Raw genomic sequence first — 20728 nt, forward strand, 5'->3', positions numbered from 1 at the left:
TATGAGCACTTCCACAGTTATTAACTGAGAGCTTTTCTTTGCCGATTGACCATTTTTGCATATGTATATCGTGTGGCAGGTACGAAGATACTCTATGCCCTGGGAATCGAGAAAATTTCCTTTACGAAAAGATCCTCGACCAGCGGGATTCGAACCCACGACCCTCAGCATGGTCATGCTGAATAGCTGCGCGTTTACCGCTACAGCTATCTGGGCCCCTATGCACTTGCTACTCTTAAGCACATTATCCTGTACGTGCTTTCCAACCGCTTTAGATTTCTGCTCATTCTAAGCGCTTTTGACCAGATTGGTCCTCCATATCTTAGTATGGATAGCGCCATGCTTGCCAGTAGCTTGCGTTTGCTGGCAATTACAGCAGAGCTGTTAGACATCATCCTCGAAAGCGCCGCTATAGCCGTAGATGCCCTTTTACAGGCCTACTATGAAAACTGCATGTTTGAAAGGCTTTCTTTTTTAGTTCCTAATAAATAAAATAATTTTAATGTTAATGTTAAATAAATATGTATTCAAGATTTTATAATGCAAAGCTTGATTACGGGAATCAACTACACCAACAGATAATTACGACTACAATAGCTCAATACGTATGATCGGCAATAATGTCAATAAAAATATTCTGACATGAATTAACGGAATTAGCCTAAGTTTTTGGCTTTTGTTCATATGTGTAATTTCAATCACATACATACATCAGTGACTCTTTAAAATCTTTGGTTAAATATCCTTTCGAACGCATCTAATGTGATGCGTATGGTGTATGTGGTTCAGTACTTTTCGTGAACTTAATAAAAATTTCAAAGAAAAATCAAATTCCACACGTGCAATAAAAAAACGTAATTTGTGATCCACCGAGGAATGTTTAGATAGAACCAAAAGAGCTGCAATCGACTAGATAAAATGTGTGCATTTCGCAGTGTTTCCACACCAACTGAAACATGTGCGTTTCATACCAAAGCTACAGTAAAATTCAAACCACCACAGCACCAGCTTCTGATCGACTGGTGGGTAAACCGGGACATTCCTTCCACTGATCGTTCATGGGATCGTAACATTCGAAGGACGATATGGTTACCTGTGCTCGATAGAAGTTGATTTCGCAGGGCTGATCTCCACCAGCAACGTACAACAACCCATCCGCAGCCGCTACGGCTGGACTTGCACGACTCACCGACATCGGAGCCACCATCGTCCATTTGTTATCGTCGAACGAGTATCTCTCGACTGAGTAAAGGACTTCCTGCTGGCTGCTGTTCCCTCCGACGACATACAGGTAGCGGTCCAATATTGCAACACCCCATCTGGCAACGGGCAGTGTGCATCCGCGCCAAAGAATTCCATTCGTGCGTAACAGGGTTATAGCTAGGAGTGAGAAATGAAGTGTTAGTGTGTTCATATGACGAAGAGACAAATCCTATAAGGATTACCTTATCAAATCCGGTAAATGACGACTAGAAGTAGTACAACCTCCAACAATGTATATGAGACCTGTAAAAGATTCGTTATTCGAAATCAATATTCATCTCACTTTAACCTGTATGAAGGCCAACATACTTTTCACACGCTGAAAATCTAAAATTGATGTCTTCGACAAAGTTGTTTAGCATTTCAAGGACTTCCTTGTGATTGTGAATCCCAATCGCTAGGTGATACAAACAAATGTTCTTCAATCTTCTGTTTTACATGATTCGGAAGCTAGAAAATTGTGGTTTTTCGTCTGAGTAATTTTATGTTGAAATAGTATTTTGAATACATAAAAATAAATTTGCATGAAAAACCAATATTTTAGCCGTAAACCACGAATCATAATTAATTAAACAAGTATTTAACGAGCAACGGACAAATGTTCCGTAACCGGTCGTTTGGGAACGTCGCGACCCATTGGAAGCCCACACTATAGAAATCTCAGCCAGAACGTCGTTGGCGACTAGTGTGTGGGAATTTCAATACCTAATAAATAATACGCTCTCGGGCTAGACATTGCATATAAATAGAAAGCGTTGTGTTTAGATGGGCATCTAATTCTTCCGAAAGAGTTGGCGCTTTGCGAAACAGGACCACGTGATTATTGAGCTGAAATCAAATCAGGTTAACCTCTGCGTCCATGGATCCTCTCGTGGTGTAGGAGTATACTTTATAACGCGCCCTATCTAGTGAACAGGGAGTCATGAGTTCGAATCTCACCGAGAAGATGTGTAACTTTTCGCAAACTTTACGTCAAGTTGTCCATTTAATCCAATTGCAAAATATATGTAATATTTTAGTTTGTTAACCTTCCACTAGGCCTGGTTAGCCGTAAATCACGAATCATAACTAATTAAATAAGTATGAATAAATAAATTTATGAAACAACTGATCGCTTCAAATAAATTTGAAAAATAAACATAGAATAACAGCCATGAAATTGTTAAAATGAAAAACATCTTTACTTATGTAACAAAACAAATAGTAAAGCAACTAATCCGACATTTCATAGCTATTTATTAAAACTGAGCATATTAAAGTTTTGTTAAACGTCGTTGTTGAATTTTGTCATGTCATGTGCATGATATCCACAAATTAAATATTTGTCTGCCAGATTGAATCTTCATAGGGATTTGTCGTTACAGACATTAGAACCCACCAAGTCGTTTACATGCGTACAAAACAAAGTCAAGTCATTTACCTTTTTTGAAGCACGTATATGGCAATCCTAATCCCACCTCATGGATTTGACTGTAGCCAAGATCATTTGAGTATCCACATTAAAATGCATTTAAGTATCCAACGGTTGCTTAGAATATGTTGATTCGAAAAGATGGCGGCGTCGCATACTGTTTTGAAATCAAATTAAGGTAAAGATGGATCGAAGCCAAACCACAACCCCTCAAGAGTATAAACCTAGAGAACCAGACAATCATTCATGCCGAAATCCCGCTCGATTGGTCATCAGCAAGTGGCCTGTAGATCATATCGATCAGTGGACTGTATTTTTCTTATCGCAAATTCGGAATAATTTCTCGCGCACAGAAAGAACAGTTGTGTTCTGTTCGACTTTCATTTATTGACAAGACAAAGCTTCTACAGTCGCATATAGCGGAAACGGAAAAGCAAAATAAAAAATAAAACATGGGTAATCTAAATTGATGTAGTCTGGTTTCTTTAAAATATTACACTCAACATTCTCCCCGGCGTTGGAATCTAGGGTTCCAATACTTCCTTCCTGTCCTGATGTTGTTCATCATCCAAAGGTAGAATACAGATTTCAGCCACGGCTCTCTTAAATTCACCCCTGTTAGTCTTGACCGTAACCACTCTAGTGACATTATCCTTTCCAGCGTGTAATGCAACGATACGTCCTAACAACCACTGCGCCGGCGGAGCATTTTTATCTGCCAGCAACACCAAGGCTCCAGGTTTGATTTTGGTTAGACGATGCCACTTCTGACGATTTTGCAATTCTGGTAAATATTCAGTGGTCCACCTTTTCCAGAACTGCTGTTGCATACTTTGAACTAGCTGCCATCTTGATAGAGTTGACTCCTTGAGATGAAGGTATGATGGCTCGGTTATAGTTTGCATTGGTCTTCCAATTAAAAAATGTGCTGGCGTAATAGCAGTCAAATCGCTTGGATCATCTGAAGCCTGCGTCAACGGCCGCGAATTTAAGACCGCTTCAATTTGAGTTAATGTTGTATACAGTTCCTCAAAGGTTAAACGACGAGTTCCGACGATCCGTTTCAGATGATGCTTGATCGACTTAACCCCCGCTTCCCACATTCCACCAAAATGTGGACTCCGAGGGGGAATGAAACGCCATTCGATGCCCTTACTGCTGCAGAACTGATTCAGTTGCTTTTGGTGTTGCTCGCATTCGAAAAGTCGTCGTAACTCTTCTAATTCGCCATCCGCACCCACAAAATTTGTTGCATTGTCCGAAAAAATCGTAGAAGTCAATCCTCGTCGGCTTACAAATCGTCTCAGCGCTGCTAAAAACGCCTCCGAAGAAAGGTTGGGACACCAACTCAACATGTATAGCCCTTGTGCTCATGCACACAAAGAGGCAAACATATCCTTTCGTTATCATCGGTCGTCTTGCTTCTGTTGTTGATTTGATTGAAAATGGACCAGCAAAATCAATCCCAGTTCGAGTGAAAGCTGGCGCTGGTTGCACACGATATGACGGTAAATTACCCATCAACTGAGTCGTTTTGTTTGGGTCCGCACGGAAGCATGTAGTGCAAGAATGAATTACCTTCCTGATAGTTGACTTTACATTTAGTGGCCAGAAACGTTGTCTGACTACCGCCAGAAGTGCCCGTTGACCTAAATGCAAATTTTCGATGTGCAGATGTCGAACCAACCTTTCGGTGACTGGATGCTTGGCGGGCAGTAACATCTGATGACGGCTATCGAACGGAATGAAACGCATGCTTGATACGCCCACCTACTCGAAGGATTGCGTCCTCGTCGTCAAGGAATGGATACAAAGTTTTCAATCGGTGCTTCTCGTTTCTCACCTCGTTTCACAGCTGCAATTTCGTTCGCAAAAGCTTCGGCTTGCACCAGCCGAACAATTACCTTCAACGCTCGAGTCAGCTCCCCGGCTTGGAGAGGTCCTTTTATCACTGTTTTCTTTTTCGAAGCAACATAAAACGCAAACCGTATCAAGTAGGCCATGTGCCGCTGTAGCTTACCGAAATCACTAACGTCATCAAATATCTTCATCCGCGCATTGGTGGTGATAGCAAGTGTCACTGGATTCTTCAGCTCAGGCAGCATTTCATCCGGGAGCGTTGGGACAGTTCCAAGATTGGACACGTTGGGCATTGTGCTGGGACCGTTCCACCAGAGTTGTTTCCGAAACAAAGCTTCAGGCTGCTCACCTCTCGAGATAATATCGGCTGGATTCGAGTGCGTATCGACGTGATTCCATTGGTAGTCCTTCGTCAAATTCTGTATTTCTTTCACGCGGTTGGACACGAAGAGCTGTAACTCCCCGGGTGATTTTCGAAGCCAACTCAATACTATTTGTGAGTCACTCCACAAATACACAGCAGCAAATTTTGTTTCAGTTGAGGATAAAAATTTGTCTGCCAAGCGAGCGAGTAGCACCGCAGCCAATAATTCTGATCGTGGCGTCGTGATCGGTTTCGAGCGGTTTGATGATTTTGGGAGAATTCGGGATTTGCTACATATAAGCTTCATGACGAACGTACCATCCGATTGCAGTATTCGAGTATACAAGCAGGCTCCGTATGCTTGTTTTGAAGAATCCGCGAAGCGTGAAGTTCAGTACTAATGGCGGTTGCTGATAGGATCCATCGTGGAATTTTCAAACGGTTCATCGTCACTAGTCCTTCACGAAACAATTTCCAACGATTTACAAATGCCTGTGGTAATGGGGCATCCCAATCTGTCGTGGTGTCTGCAATCTCTCGAAGAAACAGCTTGGCAGTCGTCAAATACAGGACCGATTAATCCCAATGGGTCAAAGATTCGTGCAACTTCACTCAAAACCTTACGACGTGTCAATGGATGTTCTGGATTCGAATTATTCGAAGGCACGCAAAACGAAAACCAATCTTCTTTCGGACTCCAAGCAACTCCTAGCGTCTTCACTATCGCTTTCGAATCGATGTCGGAAACATTCACACCATCTCCTTTCAGTTCATCTGGAACATCCTCGAGGATAACATCCGAATTTGAACACCATTTGTGGGCATCGAAGCACCCACGTCGCAATAGTTGCACCAGCTCTTGTTGAAGCTTACAAGCCTCTTCCAATGTCTGCGCTCCAGTGAGGGCGTCGTCCATATAGAAGCACTTTTCAATTGCTGCAGCTGCGAGTGGATACTCTTCAGAATGGTCGATGGCTAGCTGTTTTAGCGCCATTGTAGCCAAGAACGGTGACGATGCTAGTCCATATGTTACAGTTTGCAGTTCAAAATTCTTCAATGGCTGATCGGAAGAATCTCGCCAAACAATTCGTTGGTACTTTCTGTCTGCCGACTGTACACCGATCTGACGAAACATTTTCGGCACATCCAAGGTAACGACATAGCGGAAGCAGCGAAAGTTCAGCAGTATCGCCACCAGATCATTCTGCACAATGGGTCCTGGAATCAAAGCATCGTTGATGGAGATGCCACTAGATGACTTGGCCGACCCGTCAAACACAACTCTTAACTTGGTGGTGGTACTCGACGGCTTGATGACGCAGTGGTGGGGTAGATAAAAGGCACCGTCTTCATCAGTCGTTGTATCGATTTCCAGCATATGGCCCAACCGCTGATATTCGATGATAAAATCCGCATATTGCTGCTTCAATAGCGGGTCTTTATCCAACTTGCGTTCCAAGTTCAAAAAACGTTTGATTGCCATCGTCTTCGATTCGCCTAAGTCAGCCTCACGCTCATTGAACGGGAGCCGAACATAGAAGCGACCCGCCTCGTCTCGCTGGAATGTACTGCGGAAATGATTGAGGCAATCTTCATCCGTCATCGTGGTGCTTCTTGGATTATCGGCAAGTCCTTCTATTTCCCAGAACCTGTTGAGCAAATCACACAGATTTTCATTCTCGACTATCGTGCATAATGTGGGTTGATGTTGCTTCGCTGCGGTTGTAGCGTTCCCGCCAACAATCCATCCAAGTTCAGTTTCTGTCACTGTCGGTAGCTCCGGCGCCAGCTTCATGCGATTCGGCTTCAACAAATCCCAGAAAATGTCTGCACCAATCAAAACGTCAATACGATTTTTCTTGAAAAAGGATGGGTCGGCCAGATCAATTTCAGTGGGAAGCGGCCAATTGCGCACGTCCAAATTTCGCATCGGGAGGTCACTGATGATTTTTGGAGTAACGAGACAGTCGAGTACAGTGCTATAGTTGTTGATTCGAGACGCAATCTTCAACTGGATTTTGAACCTTATTTTCGTACTCTTCCCATCGAGGCCACTGACGAGGTAATCAACAGGTTCCTTCCGTAGAGCCAAACAATCGGAAAACTGTTCCGTGACGAAATTGGACTGTGATGCACAATCCAGGAGAACCCTGCATGGGAACGGCAACCCTGTACTTCCGTAAGCGGTAACAACGGCAGTCGATAGTAAGCAATGGTTTTTCGCAACTTCATCGCGGGTACACAGCGTCGAAGATGACTCCACACGATTAGTTTCGATTGGATGAGCAACAGATGGAGTGGATTGCATCTGTGTTTCGTCGACCCCGCTTCCGGTCTTTGCTTCACCCTCCGACGTCTTTGCTGTCACCGTTTTTCGATCCTCATGATGCAAGAAAGTATGGTGTCGTTTGCCACACTTTTTGCAGGAACTGGACGATGGGCAGTCGACGGTACGATGTCCTCTTTGAAGACAATTATAGCACGAACCACTTTTTCGCAGAATGTCATACTTTTCACTTACACTGTTCTTTTTAAAGTCATCACATCTCCACAGTTCATGTTCACTTTGGCACACTGAGCACTTCAGTCCAACGATTGTAGCGAGCGTATTGCTCCTTCCCACCGAACGGGGTGGTTTCGCAATGTCCACACTGGTTTTCGTGTTCATGTTGATCTTCTCTAGAATCTTACAGCGCTCCTTCAAAAAGCTCATGGTTGCTCCGTACTCGGGAAGTTCACCAGGCACTTGATTGGTTTCCCAAACTTTCCGTGTTTCGTTGTCCATCTTCGATGAAATCAAATTGACCAGCATCGCTTCGCCCAGCCCTTCGACAGGGAGGTCCAAATTCTTCAACGCATCCACATTCTTCGAACAGTTGTCTACCAGTTTTCGCAACTCAACAGCACTTTCTTTCGTAATCTTCGGCATTTTGTTCAGCGCTTCGATGTGCCGATCAATGATGAGACGTAGATCTTCAAAACGTTCGGTTAGCATCTCCCAAGCAGCATCATAATCATTGTTATTAATGATGTCTTGGTCTATGATGCCTGCCGCCTTTCCCGTCAAAGAATTCCGAAGGTGGTATAGCTTTATTGCCGGTGATTCGTCGGTGTATCGCCTCATTATTGATTGGAACATGCATTTAAACGATAGCCAATTCTCATAAGAGCCATCGAATTGCGGCAATGGAACTTTCAACGGCGGCAAGTGGCCGTGAGAGGCAACGGTAGGCGAAGAAGCGGTGGGTACAGCAGAACGAGATTCCTCCTTGACGATGGATTCGATTAATGAATTCAGCCTTATGACGAGATCATTATAGGCCGTTTCGAAAACCACGATTTCTTCTTCTTGTTCATCTCGGGTTTTCGTCAGAAAGAGGCAGTGCATACAACACTTTTTGTAACTCGTTGAACTCGCAAGAGCAACATTCGACATTCTTCAAATGAAGTTGCAAGAAGTGAATGTTTTTGAGGTTAGGGTTCGGATTGTCGGCAGTGTCCAATAAGGATCTCTGCTCTCGTAAAAGTTTGACTTCACTGCCCCTCTCTGACGCACTAGCACTTCATATTCTTCTTCAATATGGATTCTTCTTTCTTCTTTTTTCTTGTTTTGTTCGGCGATTTGTTGATTTATCGGTGTGTATTCGCTTCCTGCTGATTTCTTCGCTCCTTTCGGTGTTCTTGTTGAAGGCATTGTGTTCGACGAAAGATCGAGCGAGAGACTAGAACAATGGCTGCCTGCCTCGCTACATTCGGCCGTCGGTACGACCAAATGTTTCACTATTTTCATCAAATTCACGACTTTTCTTAAAATTGTTCGTTTCACTGCTTCATCCGGTGATGAAGGACCAAATGTAGATCATATCGATCAGTGGACTGTATTTTTCTTATCGCAAATTCGGAATAATTTCTCGCGCACAGAAAGAACAGTTGTGTTCTGTTCGACTTTCATTTATTGACAAGACAAAGCTTCTACAGTCGCATATAGCGGAAACGGAAAAGCAAAATAAAAAATAAAACATGGGTAATCTAAATTGATGTAGTCTGGTTTCTTTAAAATATTACACTCAACATGGCCAATCGCCCAAATCTTGGGCGACCGACTGGCTCTTCAAATCCGCGCTCCCGAAATATGTTCTCGCGACTATGATTTTAATCGCGATTTGTTCTTATCGTTATGACTGTTTATGTTTCAAACTGTTGAAAGGACCACCCTACGAACCAACAAGGCTCACCATCTGACACACGGTGTGCTAGAACACAGATATTATCGACAGACGTCTACCGAGTGAAAGGGAATGATCTGTCACCCGACAGCAACAGTTATCAGACAAAATGTATTTACATTAATGAATGTTTGCCCTTTATTTGCATATACCAGATTTGCTGGTATGTCTGAGACATACTTTGGGAACTTGTAATCAGAAGACACAGTGTGTTTGTTTGACAAATTGGGACATGGATTAGCGGAAAAATACGCGTACTAGTGAGACTCGAACTCACGACTCCGTGTACGCTAGACCGGCGCTTTAACCAACTAAGCTACAGAACAAACCAATTTGTCAAACAGCACACTGTGTCTTCTGATTACAAGTTCCCAAAGTATGTCTCAGACATATGTATCAGCAAATCTGGTATATGCTAGTAAAGGGCAAACATTCATTAATGTATCCCGAGTTGCGTCCTCCTGGCGCAGTTAGTTGTAGAGCGTGCGATCGCACTGAGTATTCGGCTTACAGGTATACGACTGTAGAGTGTTAGAACTCAGTACAGTATCCATAAACAATTCGCTCTCACTTGTAATCGGGAGATACAAACGCGAGCGTGTTGGGGGTTTGGCATCTAAGTCCGAAAGGGACATGGATTTGCGAAAAGAGACGTGTTTATAGTTAGTACTCGGATTTAGTTTGTGTTGTGAACGAACGGATTAGCAGGTGCATTGTGTCCCAATTTCCCCACCTGCTGTCCAGCTCGTCTCTATCATGAGCGATAGACAGACGCCAATAAACAATACAACAGAACGCCATCGACTGCAACAGCAGCAAGATGCTGCCCGCGCGCGCTCTCCGCAGTACATTTTAATATGTTGTAGTATTGTGTAATTATGTAAATAGTCCTGTAAATAAAATGTGCATGTTTTTCTATCCGTTTACGTCCGCGTGTGAATGTTTTACTCGGCCACATATCCTGTTTTCCCCGGACGTAACAGTTTGACTTTCTATTCCGCAGAATCATAAGATGTTCTGTAGCTTAGTTGGTTAAAGCGCCGGTCTAGCGTACACGGAGTCGTGAGTTCGAGTCTCACTAGAACGCGTATTTTTTGCTAATCCATGTCCCAATTTGTCAAACAAACACACTGTGCCTTCTGATTACAAGTTCCCAAAGTAAGAATGTATTAAACCGCCAAATAAAAGCTACGCCGCGTTTTACCCCGTTAATGTAATCAGTTTTTAAATAAAGATTTTAATATGTTTGTTATGTAAATCATCGGTCCATTTATCACAACACAAACTTAACTAGTTCTTGAGATAAAGATATTTATTAGTAGCGCAACCTATTGCATAAATTCTCATTTATGTTTTTCACTGCCGGACTAATTTTTCACTGCACATAATTTGTTGAACAGCTTGAACAGTTGAAGCTTTCTAGCTTATCTGGTCTTTGAGATACAGAAGATTGAAGTTCATTTGTTATTAGCGCCACACATCGGATTTCCAATCAAATTTGACACAGCAAGATAGCCCTTGAATTGTTGAACAATGTTGAATGTCCAAGACATCGATTTTCTAGGTTATCAGAATCTTGAGATGTTCGTTTAATTGATGGTCAATTTTGGTACCCGTTGATGAGTTCGGAATCGCTTGTGCCATTAGACTGGCCCACCTTAGTATGGGAGAAAAATAAAGTTGTATAATTCCACGGGGCACCCGCCAGGATTATTTTTTAGGGTTAGAGGAAGACTTCCTGAAAGTTTCAGCTCATTTGGTCGTTCCATGAGCTGGCGCAATTGAATTGAAGTTAATATGGGATTTTCAGCTCCAACATATAGGAAACAGCACATCATCTCCTGTTCGAGTCAGGAAAATTGTTGATCGCGTTCAATTGAACCCAGAATGTCAAAAATACTACTTGATACTATAGCAAACAATATTGTAGAAGGTTGTATGATGATTAAAATTGATAAAGTTGGTGGTGAAGTAGATTTGCAATATTGCTTAGTATTCCTTCAACTTAGCTCGGTGGTAGCCACTAAGCGCATCATAGCCACCTATAACGCTGGGCGAGCTGCGGCACAAGGTGCATGCACATGTGTGATTGTACGGGAGTGCTGATCTAAGCCTAACTTTCTACAACTGAAAGCTTAATGAAAATGAGCTTAAATCCAGATACAACCTTCGGCAACTATGTTCATTAGCGTATCTATCAACTAGTGAATTTGTCATTCTGGGCTCAATTGAACGCGATTAACTAGTGTACGTGACGAAACAGTGACATAGGGTCAATTTTCAATATATTTGAGACGAATATTTCATACAAACTTTGAATTGACTGCGCCAGCTGGGGGAGCAATCAAATGAGTTGAAATTTTGAGAGAGCTTTTTTCTTAACCTAAGGCACATATCTAGGGGGTGCCCCGTTGAATTTTACAACTTTTTTGTTTAAGGGCCAGTCTATTGTGCCATGTTCTCAGTTTTTCGGATCTTAAACTTAGACTTATTGGAAAGTTTTTAACAATATCGAAACAACAACAACATCGATAAACAAAACGTTATTAAGATTTTAGCGTGATTTTCAGTATGTGTTTAAGTATATTGGCTGGATGAAAGTTTATCTTGCGAAAACTCATTACCTTCAAAGCTAACAACTCCCATACTGAACCTTGGCTCCGGTAAATCACCAACCATTCTCCAAGAGTTCTTCATCGGATCATAGCACTCTATAGAACCACCTATGTCCTCGCCAATCCATCTATTTAAATACATCACATTGTAAAAATAGGTATTGAAGCAAACAAATTCACAAGGTACTCACCCGCCCATGGCGTACAATGTGCCGCCCAAAGCACATAGGCCAAACTCGCATCTTGGCACGATCATCGGTGACATCGCTTCCCAGCTGTTGTTCTGAGTATCGTACACCTCTCCATTTGCCAATATCTGACTGCCACGTTCACCACCGATGACGAAGATTTTACCACCGAGTGTGGCCACCCCTGGCAAAATCCGGCCAATCTGCATTGGAGCCGATTCGATCCATTCCCTTCGGAATATGTCATACTTTATCACGCTTTCGAAGATACAATCCGCCGGAGTCCATCCGGCTGACTGCTCTCGCCGAGATCCCCCGATAATATAAATACTTTTTTTGGCACAAACCCTAGGGCATACACGTAGCGGAACTAGTTGGCCCCGTTTGGAAGTGAGATCTTTCCTAACCGATCTCAAAGCTATCTTCAACGAAACGTCGCGGCATTCAGCTATTGCTTGGTCGATCAAACCTACTGGAACCAAAGCCAGACGCACGTGCGATAGGATTTCAAATACATATCGCCTGCGTGGCACGACATCGTGTTTTATCCAACGGAGGGCCGCTTTGAAAACTTGATACTCGCTATCTACTCGCAATGACTCGGAAGAGATTACCTTCATCAGCATCATGTGTGGAATATCCAACAGCTCATCCTCGAGTGCAACCTTGGGGAAATTTGTGTACACGTAGGTGGCGGCAGCCTCTGCCAGCTGACGACAATTGTGCGCTTCAGCAAAACGTAGAATTCCTAGTGCATTGGAAGAATGTAACTCTCGGCAGAGATACTCGCAGCACCCGTCCACCACTTCGGGCAGTTGGATCATATCTGCCGCAGCCAGAAGCTCTTGCACGTTGCTCTGGAATCGAGAGGAAGTAGGGTAAAAAATGTTTGAGATTTTTTTACCATTAGCAATTAAGATACTGAGGTATTCATATTTCAGATATAGCACTGAAGAAAAGGTTCCTACCTATAAAACTTCCTTGAATACCATTACCCCGAAAACCATCACTCCGAAAGTTTAGTACCCCGAATGGTCAAATACCCTGAAAACTAAGCCCTCGAAAGCCATTAACCCGAATAGTCCGTTACTCCGAATACCATTTCCCCGAATGGATAATAACGACAATAACCCCAAATTTTCGTGCCATGAAAAATTCAAAATGAAGATTCGACAAATGAACAACATATATTTTATGGTATAATAAGTGCACTTGAATTTGTGAGGATAGCTGTGTTCACAGCAATGAATCATTTTTCGATGATGATAAATGCTGATATTCATTTAGTTTGGGATCGTCCAAATATTACGTAACGCAACAGGGGGAGGGAGAGGTCTCAGATATTGTTACGGTCCATGCAAAAATTCAAAATTGTCCATACAAAAGCTGTTACGTGGGGGAGGGAGGGGGTCTAAAATTGCCAAATTCTGCGTTTCGTAATATTTGAATGAACCCTTTGCACATGTTAATGTTATAGATTTGTCCCGCCATCCTTCAAAAGCGATATATTATTTGATGGTGATGCATAATTTCATGTTGAACACTTCAGTCGTTGTAAAATATCTCGAAATCCAAAGATGGCCGTCACTATGGCCGACTTGTTGGCTTGTTGACTACTCACGTTTTCAAAGGCACTAAACTCAGGAAATAGTAGGGAAACGGCTAGTGCACGCAGTCCAAATTGCGCTGTTGTTGGATGTTTCCCTCGCGAGATTAGTGCCTTTGAAGTTTTAGTGCAATCTTAGAAGTTTGAATACAAACTGTTTCACCTTAAACTGCTGAAGACAATGCTAGTTCAATATATTCTGGAAGGTCATAATTAGGATGCCGATACTCACTTTACAAGTGCAAATTTCGAAATAATAACCGATAGTTAAAAGAAGGACAAATTTCTTGGTGGAAATTGTAATACCGACAAGATGTTATACAGACATGTAATGCAAGGGCTTATTTTAAAGGTTACTCGTCTGAAGTAACTGTCAACTTTGAATTTTACTGAACCACTATGAGAATCAAAGAGTAGGTTAATTAATCGTGGCAATAGAAGACTGTAACAATTTTTGCCTGAAATTAATAATGATTTTATTTGACATTTGTTCCAATGTTTCAACATTGGATATTCTACGTAACTCATTGGTACTATACCAGGGAGGAAGCTTCAGAATCATTTTAAAAAGTTTATTTTGAATCCTCTGCAGAGCTTTCTTCCTGATATTACAAAAGCTAGTCCGTATTGGTACAGCATACAACATGGCTGGCCTGAAAATTTGTTTGAATATCAAAAGCTTGTTCTTTAGACAACGGTTTGATTTTCTATTAATAAGGGGATAAAGACATTTTACATATTTATTACATTTGGCTTGAATGTCCTCAATGTGATTTTGAGAGTTAAATTCTCATCTAGCATGAGCCATAGATACTTAACTTCATCTGACCATTTTATTGGAACCCATCTCAACATGACAACATGTCTACTTGAAGGTTTCAAATAAAGAGCTTTTTGGTTTATGTGGGAATAATATTAGTTGAGTTTTGGAAGCATTAGGAGAAATCTTCCATTTTTGCAAGTATGAAGAAAAAATAACCAAATTTTTTTGCAATCTACTACAGATGACACGCAGGCTTCGTCCTTTGGCGGAGAGGCCTGTGTCATCTGCAAACAAAGACTTTTGACATCCCTGAGGAAACTCAGGTAAGTTAGATGTACCTAATAATATTTTATATTTTTTTTTTTTTTGTATGGTATTCAGTTGGAGCTGCCTGACAGCTTAACTTGTCAAGGCTGAACCCTCGGTCTGGCTTTTGCCAAGTTTCCCCTCTACCAGGACCAATACTCAGACGGACTAGGCAATGGCGCCCACATGAACACTGTTTTTTTATTTAGCATTGTGACGTGGTAGTTTTTAAAAAGTACCCATATTCCCTTGCTTCTGAGAAAAGGAAGCAATGTGAAAATCAGCAGCTCCATTAGAATTTGTTTGAAATAGTAGTGTAGAAATTGTTTGAAAAAGTAGTGCATTACTAATACTGTCTAGTCGAAATGGTTTTGAATAATTTGTCATTCAAGTGCTATTCTGATTACTATTGTCTTTTACGTAAGATTAGAGTCTTAAATGTCAAGTGTCGTCAAGTCTTAACAAAATTAGGCTGTTTAGTAGTAGTTCTAGTTAATTTCATTTTTTGTTGTTATAAGTATTTATTGGTCATTACGTTCATATATCCTTAAAGAAAAAAGTCGCTTTCCTTGTCTGTTCAACAATTTTTCGAAACTAGCAAGTGTACCCTAATGATCGATCTCAGCGTCTTACTTTCCATAGTCATTTTTATAGTGAATATTGAAGAGTAGAGTTACCTTAGGCTTCTATTACAGTCTCCTACAAGATTCACTTTTCGGTGGCAAATGCAATGCTTCACAACGCCTACTTTCTACTTGTAAATTTTGCGAAAATGAAGCTGGAATTAGATTATTTATACCGCTGTTACAAAAGAGGTATATCTTATTATGGCAATGTAAAAACCATATTAAAATAAGATTGTCGCCACTCATTTCTACTCAGTGAATCTACTAGTCATTTTCCTAAGAGTTCCTAAGTATTCCCTACGTCGTATATGATAAGGGCTCATTCATTTATTTCATAACGCTAAAATTGACCATTTTGGACACCCACCCACCCCCTTGTAACGCTTTTTGTATGAACATTATTCAATTTTTGTATGGGTCGTAACATCCTTAGGACACCCACCCACCCCCTCTAGCGTTATGAAATTTGTGAATAGGCCCTAACGATGTATCTAGCTAGCTAATAGTAAGAGTGGCTACGGATCATTCTGGTTAGCAAAAGGCAAACTGAACGTCACCAATAGTATTAATCTGAGACGAGACTCGCGAAGACGGTCTTCTTTTTCTGGGATTGCTGAGTTTTTTCTTATTCCACTTTGGGTTTATACCAATTATGCGCATGCTGTTCAAATCCTCACATGAACCTCTCACCAAAAAATGATTTAGTTTGCATCACATCGAATCATAAATAGCCGTTTGAGTGAAATTTCATGCCAGCAAACGTAGCAGACATTAGAAATAATTAATCTTCTGCTTAGATTTATCAGCAACTTTGGAAAAAACTGCTCTGCCGACTGAGGTTTTTAATAACAGTTTGCTTTGAACACAATACTTTTCATTTTTCAGCCATAAAAACGGTGGGCTGCATTTGACGTTTTGTGAGAGGGGAATCTGGGCTGCATATGACGTTGATATTTTTCCTCTTCGCGAGTCTCTCTCAGGTATTAATGTCCACTTCGAATAGATTAATTATTTGAAATGGGCATCAATTCTATCAATGACGCAGAATGTCCGTTGGATCACATCCGAGATATTATTGCGTCTATGCCATATGAATTATGACGCGGCTTTAAGCAAAAAATGCCAAAATGTGATACCACCACTTTGGTTTGGTTACGCCTTTGGTTTCCATCATATGGGCTAATGGATTATGCCCTCCCATCGCGGCAAGGTCGCATAACCAAGGGGAGGGCTAATAATATTTTATAATATTGGTCCCAAAACACTGCCACTGGAAGTATTTCAGACCTGGAGTTCTGATAATTTCCCTGAAGTGTACGGTTTGACAGATAACTTTGAATTATTCTAACAATGTATGTTGGTAAATTAAAATTTTTAAATCATTCATTTAATCATAATAAATTGTAATTGTAATTTGTAATTGCTCAATCCACACCCTGGCAGACAATTATCCGCCCATCTAGACACGGGCTGGGTGAGGACCTACCAAGCCTCCCCCGTTAACATGTCCTATACCGTTTAGCACACCGGGATCTTCCACAAGCAGGCGCCGGAATTAAAGCGGTCCCACAAGCTTCAGATACATTAAATAGATATAGTCCCTCTGGCACTAAACCGAATAGCGGCCTTCATATCATCACTAGCACTGCCTATCCCGCACGCCAAACAAAATGCCGGAAGTAGCGTGCCGTGTAGAACATCCGATGTTCTACACAGCACATCACCTCCGACACCATGCTCAACGTACAGCAAAGACATCGCTAATAAAATGCGGAATGCGTCATTCGATTCAGTGCCAGAGGGACTATAAATGTAACGAAGAGGAAATGAAAAGATAGTAGAGATGGTTTGGTTGTTGGATTGCTGAAACGAGAAGAAATAAAGTCATTACGTTAAAACGTGGTTTTTATAGTTGAATAAATGTATCGATAGTTTCTCATCTGTTTCTTTTCCGTGTCGTAGTTGCGTCGATTCTATCCACCTCGAGTTTTGTCGTCTCCGCTCGAGCAATGAGGACCGCGATGAAATGAAAATATAAAAATATGACCATTAGTGTTTATCTATTATTTAATGTGGTTCTCATTTGCTTTTAAATACCTAAGTAACATGTGAACTCTGCCTCTATCAGAAAATTCCAATGAATTATATTTTATTCTCCTGCACTTTCCCTAACACAAAGTATTCCTATTTAGTAAGACATTTACAAGTGCAAAAGCGCAAATAAAAGTGTGGGACCTCATCGAATCATGTTGATGCCCTCAGAGCACTCATTCTTCGATTTGCGAAAAATGAGTCCGCTGAAAACACCGACCCGACTCGACGCAATCGCGCACCTCTACCAACGCCTCCGCACATGTAAAAACTTCTGCGATAAACCTGTGGTGTGAAAGAAATGCGCAATATTATTTTAATTTCAATCCTAACTGCATGACCCGTAGGCTCTATGCGTATGATTGTTCATTATTTTAGCTAAATATACCAGTTATTTCTGTACATCAGAAGAAAAGAAAAACGATTAAGAATATCTTGCAGCGTAAAGTTTAAGTGATCAAATATTAATCCTTTCTTCGAACCTAATTTCATTATACATTGGGTTAAATTTTATCAATTTATACATGTGTATTCGAAGAAAACAAATCACGAGCATTTATTACCTCGCAACACATTCCTAAGTGATCAGATATTTATCATTTTCTACAGCCTAATTTAATAATACCTAACCTACATTGGGTTGTAACAAAAATTTGATCTTGGGATGTTGATTTGCCTCCTAATCATTGTTTCGACAATAGTCACATGCTTACTATCCCTTATGGCAGTGTTGTTGATTCTATTGTCTATCGCTCATCAGTTTCGCGCTACCCGGCAGGGACTTGGTCCTATGTACCCAATACTCTGCTGTGTCTTAACTTCACGCAATACATTATGTAGATGTGTGATACAGTTTGCGGAATATTATGATTTATCACTTCATCCAGATGAAAAATTCTGTTATGGTACCATATTCACATATCAGATAACTCCCACCTGGAACGATGTAATACATCGGAGACATGTAGATTCAGATGTATGTAGACGATCTATGCCTAGTTCGGCTCTGATCGACAGGCAATCAGTGTATTCAGTTTTTCAACTAGCTTGAAGCGATGAACGTATCAAGACAAGCTCTCCACTATATCTGCTAGCAATCACCGGTCGTCGATAGACATTTCGGTTCTTTTCTGCTAAAGAAAGACCCGATTGTATGCCAAAGACTATGGCTCATGCTTTTCAATACAGCTGGAAAAACAAGAACTACACCCAGCACCAAATAGTACGTAACTATGAGGCGGACCGGAAGGTTTGATGAGCAATCCCCACCCTTAAATCATTCATTTAATCATAATAAATCATCACAAAATCATAATAAACGTTTTTTAATCATCATTCTGTTCAAAATGACTTTTTCAAAAAGTTTCCTGATGGAGCGATGGAGGGAAGCAAACTGATTGGACATTAGCTAGTAGCTTCTGCAGGATTTTTGTCTGGTTTTAAAATTGGTACAACCTTAGCATTTTTTCATTTGCCAGGAAAATATGCCAACTGAAAACATTTGTTAAATATATCGACTAAGAATGCTAAGCTACTTTCTAGAAGTTTCTTGATGAGAATGTAGAAAATTTCATCATCACCAGTAGCTTTCATATTTTTGATTTTTTTTAAATAATAGTTCTCATAGTGCTCGGCCTTATAATGCCCTGTTCTAGCCATTCGGCTACCTGATTATCTACAATTTGCTTATCTAAAGGCGCTAGTCTACGCGGCTTTTTATCATGCTCTGGGGATGAATTTTGGGAGGATATTTTTTGGAGAAAGGACATCAAATACCATACGGAGAGGAGTATGCTCAATTTGTACATCTAACCGTGTGGAGCCAAGAGTCCAAATAGTGCCATTAAGCGTTATTAACCTTGTTTTTCTCGTGTTCATCGACTGTCAGATTCAATTTATTTATTCTTCTTCTTCTTCTTCTTGACATTACGTCCTCAGTGGGACAGAGCCTGCTTCTCAGCTTAGTGTTCTTATGAGCACTTCCACATTTATTAACTGAGAGCTTTCTTTGCCAAAGTTACTATTTTCGCATTTGTATATCGTGTGGGAGGTACGATGATACTCTATGCCCAGGGAAGTTGAGGAAATTTCCATTACGAAAAGATCCTGGACCGACCCAGAATCGAACCCAGACACCTTTAATTAAAATTATTGATTTTATTTTTGACTAAACACTAAATTTTAAACTCATTGTCTTTACTCAAACTAATCACTAAAGGTTTTAATCTAACTATGTACACTATTTTTTCAAAAACTTCAGCACTTTATGTGTCGGAACACTTGTCCAACGGAGTTTTTGAAGTCTTTTGGATCGCACTTTTAAAACACCGCGTATTACTTTTCAATCGTTTATTCACAACCGTTGTTTTCCTCACTAGCATTAGGACCGTTCCTTTGCCTTCTCCAATATAAGAACTAACTTGCCTAATGGCTTCAGTGTCTTTTTATAGCCGCGGGGTAGATATTTCTTGGAGAAGGCAAATAAGTTGGTCAACCTTGCGACTCAAAATATTCAAATGAAATATTGTAGAAGGGAAGTTGTTAACTAATATTTTATTTATATACATCCCATCATTGATGCTCAAGAACCATTTAGATGACCTAGTACACCCCGAAAAAATCTTTTTAACATATTTTACTTTCCCTGTAACATTTATTATACAGATGAACAGAAACACTCAAATCCGTACGTTTGTAGAAAAAAGTCGTTCTGAAAGAATTATTTGATTTTTGTAGTCATGTTATATCTATAAGTGACCATATCATATTATTTTGAAAAGCCAAATTCTATTAATTTTTAAATGATATATCAACGCGAAACTGATACCTAATATGCGACCTGAAGTTGAAACAAATGTAAAATAATTGCTCGAATCGTGAGCCTTTGACTTACCTGTTTGATCTCCACTTGGCCCGTGTAGACGAAATCAATTAGCAGCTTCAATATGTCCGCACGGATCGAATGCAAAGTTACGGATTTTTGCTTTCCCTCGCTGAGGCCCAACTCCGGTCGGAACATGGCCTCGAAATAGGCCGAGGCTGCGCTCAGCACGGCTCGGTGGGCCTGAATGGTGGTACTTCCGACGACAATTTCCACGTCGCAGAAACGCGTATTCTGTCTCAGGGCGTTCAGGTTGAGTAGAACTTTCTGCGAGTACTGGCCACAGTTGAATATCGGTTTAGTGGAGGTCGCAGAATCGGTTCCAGTGTGATTGATAGCCATCTGCGACTGGGTGAGCGAACAGATAATATCACTTGCATTGCCATTTTCATTGTAGCTATTCAGCGGTGGCATAGCGCTAGGTGACGAAGGTGGAGATTCAATCTCTTTCACTGAAGAACACTGTTGAATTGTACACTTGATCTGCTATTTTCTTTTAATATGTTACGATTTTAGAGTATTTCATAT

General features: G+C 41.0%; 1 protein-coding gene across 1 annotated transcript; it reads right to left on the reverse strand.

Moving 5' to 3' along the window:
* Positions 1-737: 737 nt before the first annotated feature.
* LOC5578765 (actin-binding protein IPP) lies at positions 738-20643 on the reverse strand. The gene is given in 6 exon segments (XM_001657085.2): positions 738-1315; positions 1317-1380; positions 1446-1506; positions 11749-11867; positions 11931-12784; positions 20213-20643. Coding segments are annotated over 6 exon segments (1827 nt in total). The 5' UTR covers positions 20615-20643; the 3' UTR covers positions 738-988.
* Positions 20644-20728: the final 85 nt, after the last annotated feature.

This window comes from Aedes aegypti, chromosome 2, assembly GCF_002204515.2.
Source record: "Aedes aegypti strain LVP_AGWG chromosome 2, AaegL5.0 Primary Assembly, whole genome shotgun sequence".
Classification (NCBI taxonomy): Eukaryota; Metazoa; Arthropoda; class Insecta; order Diptera; family Culicidae; genus Aedes; species Aedes aegypti.